General features: G+C 37.6%; 1 protein-coding gene across 2 annotated transcripts in view; it reads left to right on the top strand.

Annotated features, from left to right (window-relative positions):
* The window catches only part of SRGAP1 (SLIT-ROBO Rho GTPase activating protein 1), a 228,488-nt gene extending 204,554 nt beyond the window's left edge, over window positions 1-23,934 (top strand). For both annotated transcript variants that reach the window (XM_016139894.2, XM_016139893.2), the window contains exons 17-22: window positions 1,193-1,417; window positions 3,649-3,728; window positions 10,774-10,954; window positions 12,065-12,199; window positions 12,345-12,684; window positions 18,820-23,934. In XM_016139894.2, coding sequence (XP_015995380.2) covers window positions 1,193-1,417; window positions 3,649-3,728; window positions 10,774-10,954; window positions 12,065-12,199; window positions 12,345-12,684; window positions 18,820-19,197 — 1,339 coding nt within the window. In that variant the 3' untranslated portion in view covers window positions 19,198-23,934. The remainder of the gene's footprint in view (window positions 1-1,192; window positions 1,418-3,648; window positions 3,729-10,773; window positions 10,955-12,064; window positions 12,200-12,344; window positions 12,685-18,819) is intronic.
* The last annotated feature ends 2,092 nt before the right edge of the window (window positions 23,935-26,026 follow it).

Genomic DNA, 26,026 nt, shown 5'->3' with positions numbered 1-26,026 from the left:
AGGATGATCTGTAATATGATCGTGGCTGTTATTGTGAACTTTTTTTGAGTCGTATGTTTGAGAAATGGCAGGAGGGAAAGACATATGTTAGCTGTGGAAATTATGCTTTTGTGTTTTCTACTTTCTAGGCTATCTCATTTCCAAAAAAGGGTAAAGTATCATGTCATATGGTTTCTGTTTCTTTGTGTCTGTCACCATCTCACAAAGGTAGTCGAGTCTCTTTTTTTCTCCTTCCATTTGTCATCTGTTCTCCTGGATTTTACATTTCCTTTCAAGATGGACATTTTATACACTGAAAGATAACATCTCTTGGTTCTCCCTGGAACAGCACCTTGCTCGTGTGTTAGAGGCAAAGCAATAAAGAGCTGGCTTATTTTGAGTCACCTGTGGAAGATATCTCCCAAATATATCCATTGGATTGAATTTAGAAATGCTGGAGAACCAGAAATCTCCCCAAAGTTTGTGGTTCGCCAGCTTTAAGTGGAATGAGGGAATTGAGGATTCTTTTCCTCTTCTTTCCTCCTGGCGTTGGTAGTCTTACCTTAAGCAAATTATAGAGTCTAGAGTTTGCTTTCTCTCAGTGATTACAAAGAAAAGGTACTTTGTTTTCCTTTAGGCTTTCCTCAAGATTTGTAGGAGAATACTGAAATCTGAGATGTTTTTGAGTAGTGGGAGGACAATTTTAAAGATATCCATAAAGCTTTATGGAGATTGCTACTCCCCTTCCCAGATTAACTTGAGCAGCATTTAAAGTCTAACTGTAGAAACTCATTTATTTGATTCCAGTTTCCTTTGTAGTAGAGATTATCTTAAACTCCCTTGTGGCTTTCAAAAAAGCCGCTTAATTAAGCAAGTAGGACTTACTCCCCTTTCAGTTTCTATCTAATCGAAAGGTTGTAAATCACTTTCTTTAGCTCATTTGCTGAGCCAACTTAAAGTGAGATGGAATATCGTTTTATTCTGATAATAAAAACCAAATTAAATGTTTTAGATCCCTATTTTCAGAATGTGGAATATCTTATTAAATATCAATTTTTGTTTCTGCCCTTTGTTCTTTTATTTCAATGCAAAATGTTTTAGTAGGTTATCAGATAGTTATTAGAATTATCTAAATATCACTTAATAAAAATTGGTATATCATGTTAGATGACCCCTTGTTCTTTTATAAATCCTTTCTTGCTTCCTTTCCAAGTCTTTCACAATACAGTGATGAGAACATGATGGACCCTTATAACCTGGCCATTTGCTTTGGCCCAACATTGATGCCTGTCCCGGAAATACAGGATCAAGTATCTTGCCAGGCTCATGTGAATGAAATTGTCAAAACCATCATCATCCACCATGAGACTATTTTCCCAGATGCTAAAGAGCTGGATGGCCCTGTTTATGAGAAATGTATGGCTGGAGATGACTACTGGTAAGTCCAAAAATTTTAGTCCTTCTCCCCTGGGCAAATTATGGAAGTATAGATATCAACTTATTTAAGAAAAAGAATTGACCTTAGCCTCCAATGCTACCAACTAAAAAATAAAAATAAAAAAGCAGCAGCAGGAACACAAGAAAAATTAAACAACACTGGCTTCTTATTATGGAAACATATTCATCCCTTTCTTTTCCCCAAGAATGACATCTTTTGAAATGTATTCACCCTGTCATGGCTTTTATAGGAAATAGTGGTTTTAATATTATAGAGAGCTACATTAATTTTTACTATTACATCAAGAAAAGATAACTGAATTGACAGATACTATTTTCATTCCAAAATAGTTTTAATTCTATATAGTCTTTCAAAATTCTCGTTTCAAAGGAGCCCTATCAACCAATTGTGTTTTTGTTCTTACTTACTTTCATTTTTATTTTTACTAATATTATCCTAAGCAGTTATAGTAATACTGGTTATTTTGAGCAAATTTATTACACGAATATGTTGTTGGGATAGCAATTTTTTTTAATATAAAAATATAAATACCTTCCAATGAAGTGTAAAAATGAGGGAGATGTAGTCAGTCAAACAACCTCAAGAGTAAAAAACTCTAAAATGTTTATGTTCACAATTTGATATATAAGTTTTGGCTTCTAAGAATTCATATACAATAAAAGTAGCTTTGATTACTTGAGCCTCTATCACATGCCAGCTACTAAGTCCATATGATCTCTTCTTTTTTACCTCACAACCTCTTTACCAAGTAAGTTAAGAGAAGTCAAGGAGCTTGTCCAATGACTAGTAGTAACTAAGGCAGCCCACATCTGATTCTAAAACCCACATGAATTCTCCCACTCGATAGCTGCACCCCCAGCCTCTCTCAGAAACCGCTTTGCGCAGCTCAGATGTAGGAGCAGCTGGAAATAGATTTGTCTAAGCCCTTCATTCGGGATTCTCCTCGGACTCTGTTGCCCACGGCCTTACAGAGATTAAGTGTAAGGAGAATTAGTAACCGATAGATCTTAAGCAACTAAAAGTACTCTTATTTTTTACTTAGCCCATAATATGATCTTAAACCACAATATGGTCATATGCCTTAAGAAAACTGAGGGTTGACTCTTTCCAGAAGTACTGCTTTCTAAATTAACAGCAAAGCATGATGGATGCCAGTTCTGTAATATATCCAAGCAATTTTCCACATGAAATTCAACCCAAAAATATTTACTTGAACACTTACTATGCGCAGGGTACTGACTGAGCTTGGCTCCGAGAAGGTGAATGAATAAAAAGCCATGATGTGATACGTAATTTTATTTTCATAGTCACTTTTGTTCCAAGGCCAGTGTCATACTCATGTTTCGTATTTCCAGATATTCAGGGCTATATCATTAAGTTCTGCTGTCTTGCTCATTTTATCAAAGAGTAAGTTTATAGATGTCTGATCAGTATTATTTGATGCATTGTCCTCTAGGAATTTTTGTGGTTGCTCCTTTTTTTTTTACAAACAGAGTAGAAGCCCCAAAATAGTCTTATAGCCAGTCATATGTGCTTGATTATGTCCTTCTCCCATACATAGTGTTCTATTGCTCGTTTTAAACAGAAAGTCAGTAATATAGTAGTTAGCCATGTCACCCAACACCAGCAACATAAATGGGGTTTTACAGTAAAGTCAGGTTTGTATTTGTGCCCAATGCATTCCATTTATCAGCACGCATTTGAAGAGAGAAGATGGTAGTGTTAAAGGGTAAGTTTTTTAAAAGGATAAAATCATAACTGTCACACAGATATAAAATGAGAATCTTTCAAGAGAAGATGGAAAAGATACTACAGTCAATTCAAAGCAGAAATCAAAGAGCTATCAATTTATATGCAGCAAGGAATTTTGAAATGAATTTGCGAAAACCGGTGGATCCACAGGGCAATAATCATATTCCACTAGAACGCAACAAATTTTTATTTCTATGGATGAGAATTATTTGTAAATCTATAGTCTTCTACAAATTAACTTTGTCTTTACAGAGTTATAAACTAACCTTTGTGTCAAAGAAGGGACATGCACTGCTATAGGACCAATAATCCTTGGAGGCACCAGCATTCCCTTGAAAGGCTATCCAGTAACTCTTTTGCCATTCCAAAGCTTATATTTTCCTTATAGTAGCAATTGTTCATTTTTGAGATTCTTTACACTTTGGCTTCATACGTGAATTTCTATTTCCACTCCACAGCGACAGCCCATACAGTGAGCACGGTACGTTGGAGGAAGTGGATCAGGACGCTGGTACAGAGCCCCACACCAGTGAAGATGGTATGCTTTGTGTTCATGCTATTATAAAACTAGTCATTATGTACTTTTTTAAAGAATTGCTTATATTAAGAATTCAGTAGATACAAAAGAATATTTATAAAATATGTGTCAAGTGTGAAGAATAACAGGGCAGTGAACACTCATGGAACTATCACCAAGTTTAAGAAAAACATCATCACCTTTTATTTCCATCATTACCTTTGTACTTCCCTTATTTCATTGCCTTCCAAACCCCCTCAAGGGTAACCAGTACATGTTTGTGTTTTTAAATGATTTATTGTTTCATTTTTTATTTTATTAAACTCTCCATAAATGGAATCATACTGTATATGATTTTTTCTACTCAGTATTATGTTTGTGAGATTCATCCACATTGTCGCATGCAGTTATAATTTATTTTCCACCGTATAATATCCCATTGTATTTATTTCATAATCGATGAATATGTGAGATGTTACCTACTTTTTTGCCATTGAAAACAGTGCTGCTGTGACCATTTTGAACATGTATCCTACTGCAAATATCCAGGAGTTTGTCTAGGGTATACATATCTGAAATGAGCATGTCTTCAACTTTACTAAATATTGCCAAACTATTTTTGAAAATGGTTGTAACGATGGACATTCCCACCAGCAGTGTATCAGCCTTTCGGTTGTATGTATTCATCAACAGTTGATTTCATCAGATATTGTAATCTTTGCCAATATTATCAGAGTGTAACAATATCTCATTGTGATTTAATTTACATTTCTCTGATTACTGGTGAAGATGTTTTCAAATATAGTGTATTAAGAGAAACTTTGGGATGTAGTAAGGCCAACAGATCAGGAGATAACTGCCACTGAAAAGATACTTTGTTTCTCACAGTTCCCAAAAGGAAGGGGTACATCAGGCCTTTGGGGGCCACACGAGAAAGCACCAGGGTCTGTTATGAGGGAGAGGGAGCAACTGGGCAAGAGCCTTTGGTGTGGTTTCCACAGGAATAGTGAGGCAGGGTAAGCAGGTTTAGCATTGGCACGCTTTAATAACGTCAGCAGGCTCTGGGGCACAGGGGCTGTCTCTGGTTTTTTGTATAACTGGCCCTGAGGTGATTAGGGCAGGTGGATAGTGTGATCCAGAGTGAGAGCCCCAGAGAGGAGGTTGTTAGGTATGGGCCCTGGATTGGTTGGTCTATATTTGAAAAGCACACTCCAAGTGAGTTATTTACTATCCTTAGAGTTCTGCGAACCCTGGGAGGGATATTTCCTCCAGAGTTAGCAAGGCTCCAGATCTCAGAATAAGGATAATTTTAAAAAGTGTTCATACAAATATACCCATTTTTTTATGTTTAGAATTTGTCTTTTGTGGAATTTTTATCAAGTCTTTTGTCCATTTAGGGCCCATTTGCCCACCGTTCGTTTCTCTGAGCTTTTTATTTTTGCTTGATTTAGTTTGGTTTGGCTTTGGTGTTTTTCTTATTTGTAAGAGTTCTGGATCAGACCTTTTATTGGGTATATATTTTACAACTATCTTCTGCTCTGTAGTTTCTTCTTCTTGTGCTTAGTATATCTTTTGCTAAACAGAGGGTCTTAATTTTAAAGGAGTCGAATTTACCAGTCTTCACCTTCCTGGTTCTTTCACTTTGTGTCTGCTTTAAGAAATCCTCCTGTACCCTGCCCGAAGTAATGAAGATTATTCTCCCATGTTCTCTCTTAAATTTTTTCGGGTTTTGTTTTTCACACGTAGGTCTTTATTGGGAATTTATTTGGAGGTATGGTGTGAGGTATGGGGTCAGTTCCTTTTTTCTCCTTATGGATGCAGTCATCCCACTGCCCCGGCATTAATTGTCCTTTCTCCACTGCACCACACCTGTCACATACCAAGCGCCCTCTCTGTGTGAGTCTGCTTCTGTGCCCTGTTCTTTTCTACTGATCTCCTTGACTGTTCCTATTCCTCTGTTTAATTTTGATATCTTTTAATATATGTTAATATTTGGCAAATCAAGACTTCTGACTCAGCCGTCTTAACAATTTTTTGGACTTTTGAAATTTTATTTAATATTTAGACTCAGTTTTTCAAGTTCTTAAAACAAATAAGAAAAAAAAAAACCTAAAAACCTGCTGGGGTTTTGACTGCAGTTGCACTGATACTATATATATAAATACCTATGATATTTAGTCTTCTAATCCACAAACATATTTCCAGTTACTCATGTCTCCCAATAAACTTTTTTACTTTTCTCTGAAGGGGTCATTTTTTGGTTTTCTAACTTCTTAAGTTTAACACTTAACATTACTTTTCAACCCTTTTTTAATTTGAACGTATAAAGCTGTCTATTTTCTCTTAGTGCTTCTTTAGCTGTATGCATGATCCTTTTATTCTCTCTTCAGCTGTGACTAATCTGCTTTAAACTCATCCGTTGACTTATTTTTAATTTTTTTTCTACAAGTTCTGCTGGGTTCACTTTCTGTCTGCTGCTGAGTCGTTTTTTATAGTCTTTTGCTCTTTACTCACATTAATTCTTTCCATTGTTTCAGATTATGTGTCCAATCATTCTACTATCTGCAGTCTACCTGGATTTGGGTTTGGTTTGGGGGTTTTTTGTTGTCTTAATTTTTGGCTCTTGCTTATTGAGTCTTATTTTCCAGTATGTTTTATAATTTTTTTACATATTTCTTTGAACTAGAGAGAACTTTAGAATCAGTTAAAGGTGAGTTCCTCTAGAAAGAGTTTGCATTTACTTCTGCCTGGGCGCAACCAGCTTGGGACCACATTGAAAGTTTAACTTGAGGTTTTTCCAGGCCACCCAGGCAGTGTGAACTAAAACTGCAAACCTGCCTGAGGACTGGAATGTAGTTGGGATTCTCAGATGTGATTTGTTCCCAAGTTTGAGATAGATTATATCCTTAAATCCAGGGGTAGGAAGGTGGGATGGGGGCTTACCATCTATGAAGGATTATGGAGAGCTAGAGAGGAGGAAGATTTCTTGAACTAGAAGTTCACCGTGACACTGAGAGTGTGATCCTTGGGGCCGAGGTGGAGGCGGCTTAGGTTCTCCATACTGAGACACCCCCTGGACTTAATTTTTTGTGTAAAATGAAAGCTTAAGTTTACCAGGCAAGGAAAATGCCCTCAAGGCAAACTCTGACTCACATTTTCTAGTGTTCTGTTTACCTCACTAGGTTCCCACTTTCATGGACTTTTTGGTCTTTAGTATTCCTTACTGTTATGATAGCTCATTAATGTCATTACGCAGATTTTTTTTTTTTTAATTCAGCATTTTTAGTTGATTTCAGTAGGAGGCTAATCTGGGTGTCTAGTGTGTCTGCCCTCTGCTGCAAAAAGAAAGTTTGTTTTTTAAAAGTAAGTTGAGTTGACGTTTTCAGAACTTGTTGGAAGATATTTTTTAAAGTGAGAGCTGTGATGTTGCTTTTGAAAGACTCTGAGCCCCGTCTGTCACCATTCATTCTTTTGTCTTGAGTTTCTTTGTTTCTCTATATATGATTGATTCCCTCTTCACTGATGACTTCTCTGAGTGTTTCCTTGCTTTTCCCCAGTGGCAGGAAAAGCCAAGAGAGAGCCCCAGCCATCTCTCTTCCCAAACATCAGTCTCACCACTGTGCCATCTGTCAGTCGTTCTTACCTCTTAACTATAAAAGAGAAGCTTTGCTTAGGGCTCTGTGCTTTAGATAACATTTTGATCATGTTTACCTGATTTGATGGAAAGAAAAGCATTGCATACAAAGGACAGGTACCCTTGCTCACAGCCAGCCCCTAAAGTCCTGTAACTAAATTAACTAGGGTATTAATTATCTTTTTGATTGCTCGGGTGTTTATTTTATTTTCTTTGTCATGGCATCACTAGAGAGAATAGCTGTTTCTAAAAGAGAGATTGTCACAGAACAAAACCATCATCTGCAAGGGCAGTGAGTAACAGACCTAGAAGAGACAGCAAGGTCCCAAAGGACAAGTACGATGTACTAGCATTTTGCATAAAATTACAAGAAATGGAAATAAAAGATTCCATTACACCAGGCAGTCAGAAAATTAGCTCTACTGAATTTTCTTTCCCTTTGCACAAAATTTTAGTAGCCATGCAAAAATAAAGAAACTATTATATTATACTCTTATTATTATTGTTATTGATAGCAGCATTCTACAAAGCCTCTGCCTAACTTTAAAGGACAGTGTGACTTTCTATGAAAAAAAGGGGTATGATGCCTCGCCATGCCCTAAGATTGATTCGCTCTGCAGTGACTAGGCTAAGATGTGTATAAATAGCATATTGATAGACACTTGACTGTGAAATGACTCTCATGGGAGCAGAAAGAGTCAAAATAATGAAATTGCTCAGAATTACTAGTTGATGTAGTAGGGTTGCCAATGAAATGTATTTCTGATTCATCTGGTCAGTCTTTCAAAATCACTCCACATTTGAATTAAATAGCAGAGACTGTTAATCCTGTTGCTGGTTGTTTCAAAAAATAAGAAAGATAATGAGCATAGAGGTCATGATCATAAAATCATGATGAAATGTGTATATTAAATAGTCTTAAATTGCCCTTGGCCAGCACTGACAGTATGTGACTAAATGGCATTGAAGAACGTTAAAGTTTCTCTCTTCCCTTTGACAAGTGCATGGATTGTACACTATGTTATGGACTGGCATCTTTCCTTTGTTTTTCAACAAAACATTTTAACCCATTGGCATGTCTACATAGGGGTTTGTTAATTACATATCATGAAGTTCTTTTTAATACATTGGTGTGTTTTTATTCTTCCTTGGATATTGTGTCCCCTATATTATTGACATGTTTATTTCTGTCCCCCAGGGATACCTGGGGTAAAAAATTTGGTATCATCTCAGGTCAACCAGGATTTATTACCTATCTGCAAGTTCAGAACAAACTAAAAAGTCAGTGTCTCTGAACATAAAGTTAGATTCCTCCTCTATGAAGTGGACTTATAGATATTTAATAAAGCTGCTATTTATATTACTTTAATAAAGAAAATGTAATTTTAGGAGGGAATACTAGAGTGTTAACATATTATCTAAAAATTAGTCAATTGTTAAAGGATTAAACTGCCGTTTTAAAATTATTTTTACACCTAATTTGCTACATATATTTTAACATGCAGATTATAGTGTTGTAGTTTTGCAATATGAAACATTATTCACCTTTGACAGTATCCACTAGCAAAAAGATGGGGCATGTTTTTGTCTTTATTTTAAATGTATAGTTGACATTCACCCAGGTTTTCAGAATGCAGACCCTAAGTTCTTTCAACGTTTGTTGATTATTATGCTTTTGCCTTATATGTCCCAGAGAATACCTGAATTTATCAAGTAAGAAAGAAGCTTAGCTGGCTATCCCAGAATTTCTTATGCAGTTATTCCTTATAAGTACAACAAAAGATATGGCAATAAATTTTGGGGAAAAGTTAACTCTTTTAAATGAGAAGGTTTGCGACCAAGGGAAACAGAAGACAATTTCCTGAGAAAATATTTGACAGATAGGTGGGTTTTAATCTATTATGCATACATATATATTCCAGAGCATTTGGAAACTAATACATGCTCAGTTTTTAGCAAATGAGGTATTGCTTATTGCACAGATATGTTTTTCTAAGCGTATAGCACTTGTATTGGCTCTTTTAGTTCTGTTTATTATTGATTACAAATTTATTCACCTATGGTCGAGAGCAGGGATGAAGATGAGGCGATGGCAGGAGAGGAGAAGAAAGATCATAAGGCCCCAAATTAAAGGGCATTTTGCAATAAGCTGAATCACAGAAAGCACCTCTCAGAGTGGTTTTGTCCTCTTATTTGCCATCAATATTACATTAGAGCTGAAATTCCAGTTCTAGGCTCGGTTCAGTCTCTTTTTCACTCTATTTTGAAATTATTGTAGATTCGCATGCCATTATGAGAAATAATACAGGAAGATCCTATATCCCCTTCTCCCAGTTTCCCCCAATGGTAATATCTTATATGTACTAGAGTGTAATATCACAGCCCGGAAATCAGTATTGAATCGAATGCATCCACCACATTCACATTTCACCAGTTTTACATATACTCATTTGTGTGTGTTTACTTAGTTCTATACAGTTTTATCACATGCGTAGATCTGCGTGTCTACGACCGAAGTCAAGATAACAGTTTAATCACAAGAATGCCTTTTGCTGCCCTATTAGAGCCATAGCCATTTCCTTCTGTCACCCACACCAGCCTCTGGCAATCATTAAATCTGTTCTCTATCTCGATTATTACATCATTTCAAGCATACCATATAAGTGGAACCATACAGTATGTGCCCTTTTGAGATTGGGTTTTTTCGCTCACCATAATTCCCTTTGGTATCTTTTGATCCATAGAAAATATAATTTCTGAATCTGGTCCTTTAATTTGGGTACAGGGCAGCTTTAAGTTATGCTTGTTTCACAAGTAATATCTAGAATTTTTACTGATACTAGAGAAAACAAAGTTGTCTTTACTGTTGATGGTAGCTTGAAAATTTGATAATGCTTAAAAAGGAGATGAGGAAATTAAATATATTTAAATAGTATTTAATGTGACAATCTTTGTAAACTTGAATTTTTAAAAAAATACGCAAGTAAAACAAATTTCCTAGTGTTCTAGGATAGTGATTTTTCTGTGTTATAAATGTATTAACACATTGCAAGGGAACTCCATCAATGTCAAAATAATATTGGAACTATGTGGAGGATATTACAAAACAAGGAGATATCTTATGCATCATCTTGCAAAGTTTAAAATATTTTTTATTAGACTGTCATTATATCTCTAAGAGGCTGTGGAAATTAAGCTCTACTGTTCAATTTTTCTTTGCCTGAAAAACCGATGACAGCCAAAGAATGTTTTTCTGTATCCCTTTTAACAGCCTCTTTTTCTCCTGCCTTGATGATTTGTTTATTCCCTTGTTCTGTCTGGATGTTAAAATGACCTCTTTTATTTCTAAGGCCTCATGTAGACCTTTCAGATAGTGTATTATGCCTCCCTAACAACCCTGTCTCTCACCGCTTTCTCATGTGTTCTTTGTAGAATGTGAGCCAATAGAAGCCATAGCCAAGTTTGACTATGTCGGGCGATCTGCCAGAGAACTGTCCTTCAAGAAGGGAGCCTCCTTGCTGCTTTATCACCGCGCATCCGAGGACTGGTGGGAAGGGAGACACAATGGGATTGACGGGCTTGTGCCTCACCAGTACATAGTGGTGCAAGATATGTGAGTAGTCCCAGCGTCAATCACCAGGGTGCTCCCGCAAGAGGAGGCTCCAGCCATTGTTCTTATACTGATCTTGGTCTTGTGAGAAAAGAACAAGCGGGATTACAGAGCTAAAACTTGTGAGCTGGCCACAGTTCTTCACCTTGCTAGTGGGTCTTGCTTGCTGTCAGAACTTCAGCACCAGCAGGTTTTCATTTCCCAGACTCTTCCAGGAGGTTGGGAGCAAGGACTAATGAGAGACACCTTTCGAAGCTTTTGGATACTTGGAACCTGTGCAGAGAATAGCTTTAATAGCTGAAGTGACACTGCCAATTCCAAGAACAGCAGTGCTCTTCTTTTATGTCTGTCGGCCATTTCAATTCCAGATTCCGAAAACAGAAGATACTGCCCTGAAGTCTAAAAAGGATCATCTCCAGGCTTCTTTTTTTTTTTTTTCTTTTTTAATTTTGCTGATGAGAAAGCTCTAATTTCAAAAATATTTAAAGAGATTGGAAGATATTCAAAATATATTAAGTGGAAGAAACAGGTTATAAAATGATATATACAGTATAATCCCTATTTTGTGAATATAGTATTTCACAATGCAGCACCAATTTAGAGCAGTTTTTCAAGGAAAAGAGAACCATACCATATAAAATATATACAATGATTAAATGATTCATCCTAATTTTTAGAAATGTTAAAATATGTATCTCATAATCCAAGAAATATTATGTGTGTGTGTATAGACATGCAGTCATACGTATCTAAAGTACATAAGCCTAAGTATAGCATAAATCCTATATATATGTATATATGTATATAGTTATATATATATACATATACACTTAAGCCTAGATATGTATCCTAGGCATAGGAAAAAAATAAGTGTATAAGGATATTTTTTTTAATTCTAACAGTAGTTGTTTCTAAATGTTATAGTATAGGTGATTGTTTTTTTCACTCTTTTTTGTATATCTGAATTTTCCAATTTATCTGCAGTGTAGTTGTATTATTTTTATAATGGACGAAGTTATGTTAAGAGATTTTCGTACATAAATGCCATCACTTATTATTTTGTATCCCATTCATCTCGCAAGAGACTCTGACTCTTGGTTCTCATTATTTCAGGGATGATACATTTTCAGACACTCTGAGCCAAAAAGCCGACAGTGAGGCCAGCAGTGGGCCAGTCACTGAAGACAAGTCTTCGTCCAAGGACATGAACTCCCCAACAGACCGCCATCCTGATGGCTATTTGTCCAGGTAGGTGGGGCCTGGTCATCAGACTCCTGAACGTTCACTTCTCCAGGGGGCTGTGAGTAGTCACGGGTACCCACAGCCCTGCATGATTACCCAGTGTAATAAGCTGTCCTGTTCTCTCTCCGACTTTTTCTCTTTGTATGTCTAGACAAAGAAAAAGAGGAGAGCCACCCCCTCCAGTAAGGCGTCCTGGCCGGACCAGTGATGGTCATTGCCCCCTCCATCCCCCACATGCTCTTTCCAACTCTTCAGTTGATCTGGGGTCCCCAAACCTGGCCAGTCACCCCCGGGGCCTGCTGCAGAACCGTGGCCTCAACAATGACAGTCCGGAGAGGAGGCGCCGGCCCGGCCACGGCAGTCTGACCAACATCAGCCGGCACGACTCCCTCAAGAAAATTGACAGCCCTCCTATTAGAAGGTCCACATCATCGGGGCAATACACAGGCTTCAATGACCACAAGCCACTGGACCCAGAAACAATCGCTCAGGTAGGATGCTTTTAATGGACTAGTGCGTTCTAAGTACCTATGGTGTGATGAGGGAGGTATGGAGGACTTTTTGTATAGAACAAACTAATGAAAACAGAAAGGAAATTAGCTCATTCTTTAATTTAAGACCTAACTTTGATTCTCTTTTGAAGAACCATCTATTAATGGAAGGGCCCAAGTACATTAGGTTTTATATTGATTTAAACAGAGACATGGCAGAAATGTAGGACTCAGGGCATTCAAGTATATCATTGTTTAATAGTCAGGAAAATTTTGCAAAGATGAATAATGAGGAAGCACTAGCCCTACCAGATTGTAAACGCATGCTAAAGATAGTAAAATAGACAGATGGAACAGAATGCAGAGCCCAGAAACAAAAATATTAGTGTATGATAAAGATGATACTTTCACCTCAAGAAATGATGGATTAGTCAATAAATGATATGAGAAACAATGGTTAGATATTTGAAGAACAGCAAGTCTGGATCCTATGTCTTTCCTGGATGCATGCTCATCTTCTCCACAGTGACTGCATAGAAGGGCTTTGTAGTTTTTCCTAACGATTAGAATTGACAGAGTAAAAGTACCTGTAAAACAGTATTCATGGATCTTCCCATAGTTCTACCATTTTTATCCTCTAGCTCTTTTTGCAGCATAGGCCATTAGAAAATTGTGTGTATAGCCAGTTACAAAGGAGGTGACTAGATTCAAGGTTTGCCATTTGAGTGATCTAAAGCATCTTTCAGCTATCACTTAAGCTTAAAAACTAAATAGGAAGGGAATGAGAAATAAACAAAACAAACATGGGAAAGTGTTAAAGATGCATTTTTAAAAAAAAAAAAAAAGCTCCCAAGGAAACCTGTATTGAAATGACAAATTTCTAAGCCACTTTCAGTGTCCTAACTCAAAAAAAATTTAGATAACAAACTAAGTTATGTGAGGAGTTTAATGTGTTTTTTAAAAATTAAACCAATTTTAAGTACACAACAATTTTTCTGCAAAAAATCAAAATGACTTTTGACCTTTTGGGTTTTCTCTGTTTGAAGTGCTATAAAACAGGGGGGCCCTTTGAGGCCTATTTAAAACCAGTGATATTTAACTATAGCTGAATAATGATTCGAGAAATTCATAATATCACTGCTTATAAGAAGCAGGTGAAATAGGATTTAGGTTAGAGAGATAGGGAATTAGGAGCTTGGGGTGGGAAGACATAATATAAAATCTATTTAACCCTTTTGATTCTAGAACCAGGAAATCTTTCATTGTAAATCATAAAAACAAAAATTCAACAGATAAACACAGCTCCGTACATTTTCTCTGGGGCAAATACTTGTTATAAGAAACAAATCCATATGCTTAGCATCAAATGGAAGTCACATATGAAAGTAATCACTTGAAAAGTGATGTCATCCTCACAAAATGGCTTCCAGCTGTGTTCATTATTTATCTTTCCATATCTCATCTTCAGATTTTCCCATGAGGACAACTAAGCCTGCCATCATGGTGTTCATACAAAAAAAAAAAAAAAAATACAAATTATTTTATTTAACAAATCAATGGAATCCCTGATGGAGGTTTTTTTAAAAAAAACTACAGTATCCATATGTGATCATCATATCTTGGTGTATTCATTTAGCAAATCTTGATTGAGCATTTACTGTATGCCAGGTCCTATGCTAGACTTTATGAATGCAAAGTTAATTCAATAGCCAGCTGCTGCCTGAAGGTGCTAACAATCCAGTGAGGGAAATGGATGTGGAAATCGGTTACCACTGTACAGTTTCATGTGGGTTATGTTCCAGGTGAGTGAAAGAAGAGCCTTTGGAGCAGACCAGCACAGTCATTCTCCATCTACCCTAACTCACACAATACCCCACCTCATGTGTGTATGTGTAACCAATTTTAACATTCCTAACCATTTTTGACTGTAAAGTTTAGTAAAGTATATTCACATTGTGAAACAGATATTCAGAACTTTTTCATCTTGTAAAATCAAAAGTGTATACCCATTGAAGAACAGCTCCCCTTTTGCTCCTCCCCATAGCCTTTGGCTACCACCATTCTACTTTCTGCTTCTATGAGTGCGACTACCTTATATAAAAGGAATTATACAGTAATTGTCTTTTTGTGACTGGCTTATTTCATATAACATAATATTCTCAAAGTTTATCCATGTTCTAGCATGTGGCAGGATCTCCTTACTTTTTTAGAGCCTAATAATATTCCATTGTATGCATATACAAAATTTTGCTTATCCATTCATCCATTGATGAAGCACACTCCACCTTTTTGAGACAAATATTTTGTTATTCTCTCTTTAGTATATGAAATAAATTGATAGGTGGCACACCTAATTTAAAAATATATATAAATCTCTGAACATAATATAAAGGAAAAATAAAAGTAAATAAATATTAAAACAAATGTATTTCAGTTAAGGCTTAAATACACTAAAGACAAATGAAATAGTGAGACGCTTTCACCGACATGTGGAATCACCATAAATACAATTAAAAATGCACATTGATCCCAAAAAACAAAAGTCCTGGACCTGATGGCTTCATAGACGAATTTTACCAAACATTCAAAGAAGAATTTATACCTATTCTTCCCAGACTGTTCCAAAAAAATTCAAAAAAAAAAAAAGGCTCCCTAACTCCTTTTATGATGCCACCATTACCTTGATGCCAAAACCAGACAAAGACATTGCAAAAAAAGAAAACTATAGGCTGATATCTCTTACAAACATTGATACAGAAATACTCAACAAAATATTAGCAAACTGAATTCAGCAATACATTAAAAATATCATACACCATGATCAAGTTGGATTTATTCCTGGTATGCAAGGTTGGTACAATATCCGCAAATCAATTAATGTGATACACCACATTAACAAATTGAAAGATAAAAACCATACGATCGTGTCAATAAATGCAAGAAAAGTGTTCAACAAAATACAGCATCCATTTATGATAAAAACTCTCAGCAAAGTGGGAATAGAGGGAACATACCTCAATATAATAAAGGCCATATATGGCAGACCTATAGCTAACATCATACTCAATGGGGAAAGGCTAAAAGCATTTTCCTTAAGATCAGGAACAAGACAAGGATGCCCACTTTCACCACTCCTCTTCAACATTGTGTTTGGAAGTCTTAACCACAGCAATCAGACAAGAAAGAAATGAACGATATCCGAACTGGAAAGGAAGAAGTAAAACTTTCATTATTTGCCTATGACACGATACTATATAGAGACAACCATGAAGATTCCACCAAAACAACTGCTAGAACTGATTGATGAATTCAGTAAAGTAGCAGGCTACAAAATTAATATGTAGAAGTCGGTGGCATTTTTTTACACCAATGATGAATTTGCAGAAAGAGAAATTAACAAAATAACCTCATTTACAATTGCATCAAAAACAATAAAATACCTGGGAATCAAATTAACCAAGGTAGTAAAAGACTTGTTCTCAGAAAATTATAAGTCATTAAAAAAAGAAATTGAAGAAGATACAAATAAATGGAGGCATATACCATGCTCATGGGTAGGAAGAATCAACATCATTAAAATGGCCATAGTACCCGAAGCAATCTATAGATTCAATGCAATCCCTATTAAAATAGCAATGGCATTTTTCAGAGAGCCTGAACAAGTAATTCTAAAATTTATATGGAACCATAAAAGACCCTGAATAGCCATGGCAATCTTGAGAAAGAAGAACAAAGTTGGAGGTATCACACTACCTGATATCAAACTATACTGCAAGTCTACAGTTTGGAACGGCATGGTATTGTCATAAAAATAGATACAGTGATCAATGGAACAAAATAGCCCAGAAATAAATCCACGCCTATACGCTCACTTAATACATGACAAAAGAATACACAATGAGATAAAGACAGTCTCTTCAATAAATGGTGCTGGGAAAATTGGACAGATACATGCAAAAAAAAAAAAAGAAATTGGACCACCTTCTTATATACAAGAATAGACTCAAAAGTGGATTAAAGACTTAAATGTAAGACTGGAAACCATAAAACTTCTAGAAGAAAACATAGGCAATAAACTCTCTGATATTGCTAACAGTAATTTCTTTTTGGATATATCTTTTCAGGCAAGGGAAAGAAAAGAAAAGATAAACAAATGAACTATATCAGACTAAAAGCTTTTGTACAGCAAAGGAAACCATCAACAAAACAAAGACAACCAACTGAATGGGAGAAGATAGTCGCTTATGATACATCTGATAAGAGGTTAATATCCAAAATATATAAAGAATCACACAACTCAAGATAGGCAGAAGACCTGAACAGATATTCTTCCAAAATACAGATGGCCAATAGACATATAAAAAGATGCTCAAGGTCACTAATCATCAGAGAAATGCAAATTAAAACCACAATGAGATATCTCCTCACATTTGTCAGAATGGCTATCATCAATAAATCAAAAGAACAGCAAGTGTTCCAGAGAAAAGGGAACTCTCATACACTGTCAGGGGGAATACAAATTGGTACAGCCACTATGGAAAACAATCTGGAGATTTCTCAAAAAATTAAAAATGGGTATACCTTTTGACCCAGCAGTTGCACTACTGGGTATTTATCCAAGGAAAACCAAAACACTAATTTGTAAAGATCGATGCATCCCGGTATTCATGGCAACAGAATTTACAATAGCCAAGATATGGAACAACCTAAATGCCTGTCAACAGATGATTGGATAAAGAAGTTATGGTTCATATATATGATGAAATATTACTCAGCCACTAAAAAAAATGAAATCCTACCATTTGCAATGACATGGATGGACCTAGAAGTTATTATGCTGGGTGAAGTAAGTCATACAGAAAAAGATAAATACCATATGATTTCACTTATATGTGGAATCTAAGGAACAAAAAGAATAAATGAATCAAAAACAACTATAGAGGACAATATCAAGAGAGTCAAAGGGGATGGGGATTGGGAGGCTGGGAGAATAGGGTGAAGAGTTAAAGAAATACAAATTTGTAGTTGACAGATGGTCATGGGGATGGGGAGCACAGCATAGGGAATGCAGTTTGCATTAATGTAATGGCTAGGTGGAGAGCCAGAGGAGAGAAAGAACAATTAGTGGGATCATTTTATAAACTATATAAATGTCTAACCAATGTACTGTATACTTGAAACTAATAATAAAATAATTTTTTTTAAATGCACATTGATGTAAGAGTATTGTTAGTCTTAACTCAAATTCTGTGAAATGTGTTCCCATTAATGATGTGATTTTTCTAAAATGGTGGACAATTCTTGGTCAGTCCCAATCATAACACTATAGTTTACATGATAGTTGCATTCCTAGAAAAGTTAACACCACGAAAAAAATATTTTGTGTTTACATATAAGAAAGAATTAGGTTCTTGGATCAGATTATGACAAAGGGATTTTCACTTAATAAATGTCCAGAGGACATTCAAAAGTTGAATAAGATATGGGACAGTTCATTGCATGTAAACTATCTAGGACATTTGCAAGATATCTAGTATGCCTGGCCTCTGCCCATCAAATACTAATACTGCCACCCCCTTAATGGTGTCATTTTAAAACATACACATACATCATATTACAAAAATGCCTTCTAAGGAGCAGTACCTCTTCCATTGAGATCTAGTCAAGATCACCAGGGGAACGCTTGCAGTGGTTTTTGAAGAATTGCTAGGAATTAGCCAAGTACGTACTTTGTTACATGAATGAAAGAAGCCTGATATCTTCAGTTCACTTTTATTTCTTGAGAAGTCGTTGCAGTATCTAAATTTAAGCTACCTTTTACTGTAAAGTAAAGAAGAATACTATATAGTAAGGTAGCGTGTAATATAAAAACTACCAGAAGGCTACGTAGTGCCTTAGAATAACAAATGTTTGATAAATGGCTCCATGAGCCATTGCATCTTGGTCTCTTAGAGACATTCAAAGTCAAAATAATTATGCGAGATGTCATTATGTGTATACACTCTCTATCAACTATGAAATTGAAACATTCATGCTTTTGCTGGACTATTTGCTTTGAAATGAAGAGATATGGGTTTCTACACATTGGTGTTAATTATCAATTTGTTCTCTCTCTTTCTGATGATTTTACAACAGGATATTGAAGAGACGATGAATACCGCTTTAAATGAACTTCGAGAACTGGAGAGACAGAGTACAGCAAAGCATGCCCCCGACGTGGTTCTGGATACCTTAGAACAAGTAAAAAACTCTCCCATGCCAGCCACTTCCACAGAATCTCTCAGCCCTTTACACAACGTTGCCCTCAGGAGCTCAGAGCCTCAGATTCGACGAAGCACTAGCTCCTCCAGTGACACAATGAGTACTTTCAAGCCTATGGTAGCACCGAGAATGGGTGTGCAGCTGAAGCCTCCAGCCCTACGTCCAAAACCTGCTGTTCTTCCAAAAACAAACCCTACCATAGGACCTGCACCTCCTTCCCAGGGTCCTACAGACAAGTCTTGCACAATGTAAAAACCAACTGAGCAAGGTCATTTGGGGAGGTGATTAAAAAAAGAAAATGGACTTGTGACAAAAGTCAGCAGTCCATAACTTTCCTTAGTTTTGTGCTTATAACTGGAGATCTTCTGGCTTTTCTATGTTCTTGAATGTAATGTCTGAGACTAGCTAAATTTAACATGGGCATTTGTATTTTGTAATTTTTTTTTTTAAATAACTGGACGTATGTCATTTTAAAGACAATAGAAACACTTAGACTTACTTGAAAATTCAATGCTGCACCATTTGTAATGAAGGCAACACCACTTTGCTCTCCGTATTATGCAGTGCTTCAGGTTTAGTGTAGCCTGGGTGAGTCAGAAACGTCTGGATCCAAAGGCACAAGAATCTGATTTCCAGGCTTTGGAGTATAACCAGTATTTGTCTGTGGTACTTGGGGTGATGGCTGAAAAGTGACAGTGGCATTGTTTGGTAGCTGACAGCACCTCTGATTCCATGTAGGGGCAGGGTTCAGCTCATGCGAATAAAGACCTGCATTTGTCACAGTGGGACCTTCAGCCCACGGCCTGAATGAGTTGGATGGTTGCCTCTTTCATATCAAGTCATTTCCCTGGGTCCAGGTTGAAGACTCAGCGGAAGGGGGTGGAAATTCTGCAGTTATTGCTTGAACTGAACCTGGGGAAAGGAGGGAGAGCGAGAGATTCCTCCTGAGCTATCCACGTGACTCCTTCCATTAGCCTGATTGGGCCCCAAGTCCATCCTAGAACATTCTCATTTTAAAGACTTTCTGGGTACACTACTCCACAAACTCCTTCCAAGATCTGTTGTTCAGTAACTGCCTAGAAAATATTTCCACCTCCACCAAATCTCTATGTTCTCTGTGGAAATGGAGAAAGCAAGTAGCACACAAGTCCTTGGTTCACTCAACCTTCTCTTCTCCTGACGAAATGACCTTGGTTCCTTTAAACATGTGTAGAGGTGTAATGATCCTAAATGGAATCTCCAGCTTTCCTTTCCTTTTGACTCTTTGAGCCAACCTAGAACTGGTACCAGAGTAAGAGCCATGCTGGCCATGGTGGGAGGATGACTTCCTCCCAATTTTGCACCCTGGAGCCATGACTCTCTTTTCTCATGTGGTCTCTATATAATTCACATGGTCACCTGAGCTCTGTTAGGGGCCCTCTTTCTCTAACATCCTAGCGCATAGACAATTTTTAGTTAGCACATATTTATGCTTTATTTCTCTCTATCTTAAAAGGGTTGTTTTGAATTCATGGGTTTTTTTTCCCTAAGGTACAAATCACCGTTCTCCCACCAGCAGCAACTTATATCAGCTGTAAATCTTTGAGCATTTTATCAACTCTATCATTGAACTTCCTGAGGAAGAGACCTTTTTTTTTCTTCTTCTTCAAAAATAATGGATGGCCACAACTAACCCCTCTGGACCACCGTTGATTTCCTTCTAGGTTTAATTTCAAACTGGTAGCCAACAGCATGCCCATCTAAGAATTACATAGCGTGGATTTTATCAGCCCATTGGTGAATGCATCATGCAGGAAAGAATGAGGATCTGTACTAAAATCAAGGTCATGAGATTATTATGACTTTGATCTCTACCTCAGTTTGTCAGTCTAATCATTCTGATGCAGACAGATCAAATTGAGATATTGTCATGCTACTGGTTGCTTTCCTACAGCCTAATTTCATAAATGTATTGAATAGTGAATTTTTTTCAAATATTTTCAGGTATGGTAAGGTTTTAAAGCTCTTAATTTTCAGAACTATCCTTTTGGCCCATTTTGAAAAGGAGGCCCAGCTCAGCATCTTGTTCAGCCCCTCACCATTTCTCTTGAGCTTTAGTGGTCTTTCAGTACCTTGGACACATGGGGACAGCCAGGACTGAGCACTGAATAGCACTAACCCTTTTAAACAATCTGCAAATTTCCTAGGAAATTTAAACTTTCCTAAATTTTCAGTTCTCTCTGGATTCCACTTTGTTTTTGAATTTTCTGTTGCTGGATGGAGAAACAGAAGCAAAGAATAAAGGTGGAAGTAATTGAGGGGGAAAGAGAAACTTTAAATCTCTTAAAAATTAAAAAGGATTTTTAAACACCAGTTTCCACCTTTGATGGAACAGTAAGATGTTAACAGAGGGCATCGAAAGGGCAGAGGCATTCTGAATTTATTTAGCAAGGGCGGGGGTGTGGGGGTGGTGTCTTTTATAAGCTTTAACTTCAGCTTTTTAGATATTACTCCAAGCTCAATTCTCCAGACTTCTCCCTGGTAATCCGCCTATGTCTCCTCTTTGTTTATACCTGTGATAGAATGAGGATTACCTTTTTGCCACCAAATCAGGACTCTGCTGCCTAGCATGGCAGAGGACATGCTGCTCTAGACCCTCAGAGCCTCAGAGGCTGTGCCTTCTTCCAGGAAACAGCTCCTAGCACTAACCCTTCACTCCCTTTACCTGTCTCTGTCTCTTCTCCCTAAACCCCTGTTGTCACCCTGAGGCTTTTCTTTTTCTTTCTTTTTTTTGTTCAATGCCCAGGGAAAGATGTGACCTCAGGATGAGTAAGGAACTCACCTCCCCTCAATTTGTTTAGTAAAAATCTTCAGCTGCCAGAGATAAGACAAGGCGGCCACTTCACAAAGGATCCAAAATAACACCCAGTAAGCTCATTAAAAGCTTCAGAAGCTGAGCAGCTTCACCTGGCCTGCTTTCCAGCTGTGGACATAGCACGCAAAGGGGAGGTGGGAAGGCACACGGAGTGGGATGAGAATAAATAAAGAGTCCTGAGATGTTCTGCCTCCAGTTTCAGGGCTCTTACAAGTCCGCATGTGCATTTTGGGAAGGAGATCATTTCGATGACGGGGAAATAATGGTTCTACAAAGATTACCTGACTCCACTTACACAAGACTAGCTATTCGCAACTGATACTGTATGTCCATGTCCCCTCCATCGAACTCACTGAAGTAGATTTACCAAGCTGGCCTTTTGGTTTGGGTCAGGATGTTAGGAATGGATTACCATAGAGAAAAAGATAACTTACGACACATTTTCCAATGAGTGCTCTGTAAATGATTTCAACCTGTTTTATGGCCCTTTGTAGAGCTCTTATGTTCATGTTCAGTGTCAACGCTATTGTTCATCAGTTGTGCACATTTCCACATGACATAATTTGACCATTCCCCTTGAGCCACCCATGGAATAGTCTACAGTGGGGTCCCACATAATCTATTGCAGTGAGCATGAACATCAATGGATCTAGAGCACTGAGGGTTAGATTGTATCAGTTAAGAATTTTTTGTCATTGTACTTAAGCCATTTCCAAAATGGGCTTATAATTTAAGGAAAAGAGGAAAGTGGGGGAGGTTAGTGGTCTCCTTAGCATTTGGGAAAGATAGCCTCTGGAGTCTACAAACTGAAGAAACCTTGATAATTATAGCTTCTGCAATACTAAGTTAGAGAGTATGGATCTGTGGAGGGATTTAGAAAACTTTAGAACTGGGATGACACTCATTTATTCCTGACCAAAATAGTGAGAGGCCACAAATGTAGGAATTGCACTTGGTACTGAGTCTTGCTCTGAGTTACCACCGCAGAGGCTCTGAGCCACATAGCAGTTTAGAAGACTCTACCCATGTATAAATAAAGCTTCCTACTCAAGACCATCCTGAGCTGAAAACCCAACCTCCAGCTGGGCTGAGGTGTCAGTCAGGGTTGATGCAGGGTGACTGGTATAGCTTCATTCAGATCAGTAAAACGAACTGGAAATTGAGTTTTCACTTACCATAGTATACTTTAAAAAAAAAAAAAAAAGCGTCTACGTGATATAATAGAGATGGGTACCTGTATCTTTAAATTACGTAGGAAACTTTTGTATGTTTAAATAATTGTACTGGGTTCCATAAAGCTTATCTTAGAAACTGTTTAGTAAAAGAAAATGTATAAACCGTGCATTTGTGAATGCCCCCCTTAGAGCATTCATCCAATTTCAATGTGTCGTGTGATGGTTATTATAGATGTTTAGAGTAAGTGGCTGTGTAACAGGAGAGACTGCTATTTACATAGAGGCTCGAAGGTAACTCCTGCCCACGTAATTAAATCGGTGTTGTCCTTCCCTGTTGGTTTGATCAGTTGCAGTACTGGTAGCTTCCTGCTTGTGACTGTTACCTAATCGTGTCAATGTACATATGTAGTATGTACATGTGAAAGTGCCTTTCTATTTTCAGAGTTGTAGCCTTGCATTTTACTGTTCCCTCTTTCTTGCTCCGTCCACCTCCTTCCTCCTTCCTCCTCCCTCCTCCCTTGCTCCTGTCCCCAATTCCTACTGCCTATTTGAGTGCTTTGAAACTTCCAACACTATTCCCCAGCTTCATCTCCATCCCCACCTTCCTGCTCCTCGGTGCTCAGTATTGTCCTGTCTTGCATCCTTGTCAGTCATCAGACTTGTTTTCCTTGTAGCTGTGACTCTGCCTCCCCTCCCCTCCCCTCCCGACTCACGTGCTGCTGTCACCTCTCGCGGTCACCTAAAGGCTCTGTACTGCCTCTTACCATTATATTCCCTGTCTCCGAGGTGAAAATAAAGGGGGATGCTTTTACAGTTCTGGAAGGAAAATGTTTTGTTAATATCGTCGTGACAATGCACTTTTATGTATAGTACTGTACATTTTGGCATGTATCATTCCAGGCTTCAGTACACAGGTCTGTTCACCGTGTATCTTTATAATAAATAAGATAGCTCTGGCCACCTTTGTCTGCTTCCAGTTTAATTCTCCGTGGTGTTTGCATTCCTCTCTTTCTTTTTCTAATCGTTATTTACCCCCTAGAGAGCTGAGTTGCATTAAGTAATGTGAAACTACCTTTTTTAAAAAAATGTTATCTCATTTGCATTTTTGTGGATTTGAAAATGAAGCCTCAGGCATAGGACGTTGTTCATGAAGCCAGGGTTTTTTAGAGTCATAGTTGGGAGATACCTGTGTAGCAAGTGAGAAGATATTGGGGAAGTCTTAACTGAGAGGCTAAAAGAGTGCGGTTTTTCTGAACACCAGATTGAAATCTTTCTTTTGAGGGGGACTCCTTGGCATAGAAAACCTTGTTCAGTTGATCTTTGCTTTCATTGAATACACTGAAATGCGATCCTTAGGTATAGACTATGCTTAGAATTCCCCTGTGTATTGATATTTTTTCTTTAAGCTTAAAAAAAACTAACTCTGGAGGACTAGCAGTGAGTAATAGTTTTGTAAAACTATCAGTGGTGTGTCAGATTAAATATTGATAAGAGATATGGAGTAAAAATACATCAAGGGAAAAAAAGTTTGTTGACATGTAAAACACATACAGAAAAGTACACAAATCAAGAGTGCAAGAGTTTTCACAAAGTTATGTGTATACCACCCAGCTCAAGAAATAGCAAGCACATCATCAGTATCCCAGAAGCGAGGCTTGTGCCTCTCCAAAGTTCATTAATATCCTGATGAATAACAGGTTTGATTTTGCCTGCCATTTTAACTTCCTATAAAAGGACTCAGCATGCAAGTGTGTGTGTCTGGCTTCTTTTGTGAGAGTCATCCAGGTTTTTACATATAACTAGTCCCCCCCCACACACACACATTCACTGCTGTATAGAATTTTATTACGTGAATATGCTCGGTGTAATTTTTGTTTTAGTTTTTCCTGGTTAAACTTCGGGTATGATGTGCAGAAATCTTTAAACATGGACAAATAAATGGTGGGGGAGGGGGAAACCACCTGTTAATGTTTTTCTAAAACATAATAGAATGACTTGGAACTAAGCCATTGACTGAAAGGCTGACCTGAAAGCAAGTAGGGCCGCTTTAGAACCAAAGAGATGGATTTAGAGGCTGTTGCACAGGAACAAATGCCCAAATCAAATTATAGACTTGTTCCGGGAAAGACCCCACTGTCCTACATCTTCCTCACTACTACCCCCAAATCCAGGAGCCTCGGCCTGCTGTAGTCCTCCGTGTGTGCCTGCATCCTCACTCCTGAATTAGAGTCCCACGTGGGTGTGTCTGGTTATCAGTTCTCACTGCTCATATGCCAGCATCCTGTAAGAATAGTAGGAAGGCAGCAAAAAGGAGTATCTGGCTTCTACCTTGGGCAGTTGGGACTCCTAAGGTGGAAAATTGTCTAACCTTGACCTAAAGTGCCAGAAAGTTCCCGGAAGCTGAAAACTGGCAAATTCCACATAGGCCATATATCCCCATTTGGATTTTAGAAAATATGGTCGATATATTTTGGGAAATAATCACGGCGGGGTTCATCATTATCCAGTAGACTTTTATCTACTTCTACACAGTAGATAGAAAACCTGGCTTCTACAATAAAAAAGTAATTTTACCTAGGTTAATCCTCAGCAAGAGTAGCTGGAGAGCTGAACCGGGCTGGATATCAAAGTGTGTTTGTGTGTATATGTGTGGGGGGGGGCGGCAGGGGGGAGGGGGGTTCCTTCTGTTGTGACCTCTCATTCTCTTTAACCTGTGAGTTTATATCTTTTTTCCAATGCCCTTTGTTATCATTTAGAGAAGTATTGGGAAACAGCAGAAGTAAATGTCTGTCTTCAGATCTACCTGTAAACAGAAGCTCCTCCTTTAGCCTCTTAAAATCCTACTTGGCTAAATCAGCCAGAGTCGCTTTCTGTTGCTTGCAACTGAAAGACCTGACTGATGCAAGTATTCAGAAAGAATACAGATATCCGCCTAATACAGGTATCCTACTACATTCCTATCTGCCTCTTTTCAAAAGTTCACATTATGCCACTTCACTTTTGCAAAATACCTATTTTAGTACCAGTTTTCAAAGCTAACTGAAAGAAATCT

This window comes from Rousettus aegyptiacus, unplaced genomic scaffold (genome assembly GCF_014176215.1).
Source record: "Rousettus aegyptiacus isolate mRouAeg1 unplaced genomic scaffold, mRouAeg1.p scaffold_m13_p_2, whole genome shotgun sequence".
Taxonomy (NCBI): domain Eukaryota; kingdom Metazoa; phylum Chordata; class Mammalia; order Chiroptera; family Pteropodidae; genus Rousettus; species Rousettus aegyptiacus.
The sequence above is the reverse complement of the archived record's forward strand: the minus strand, read 5'-3'. Positions and strand labels throughout refer to the sequence as shown.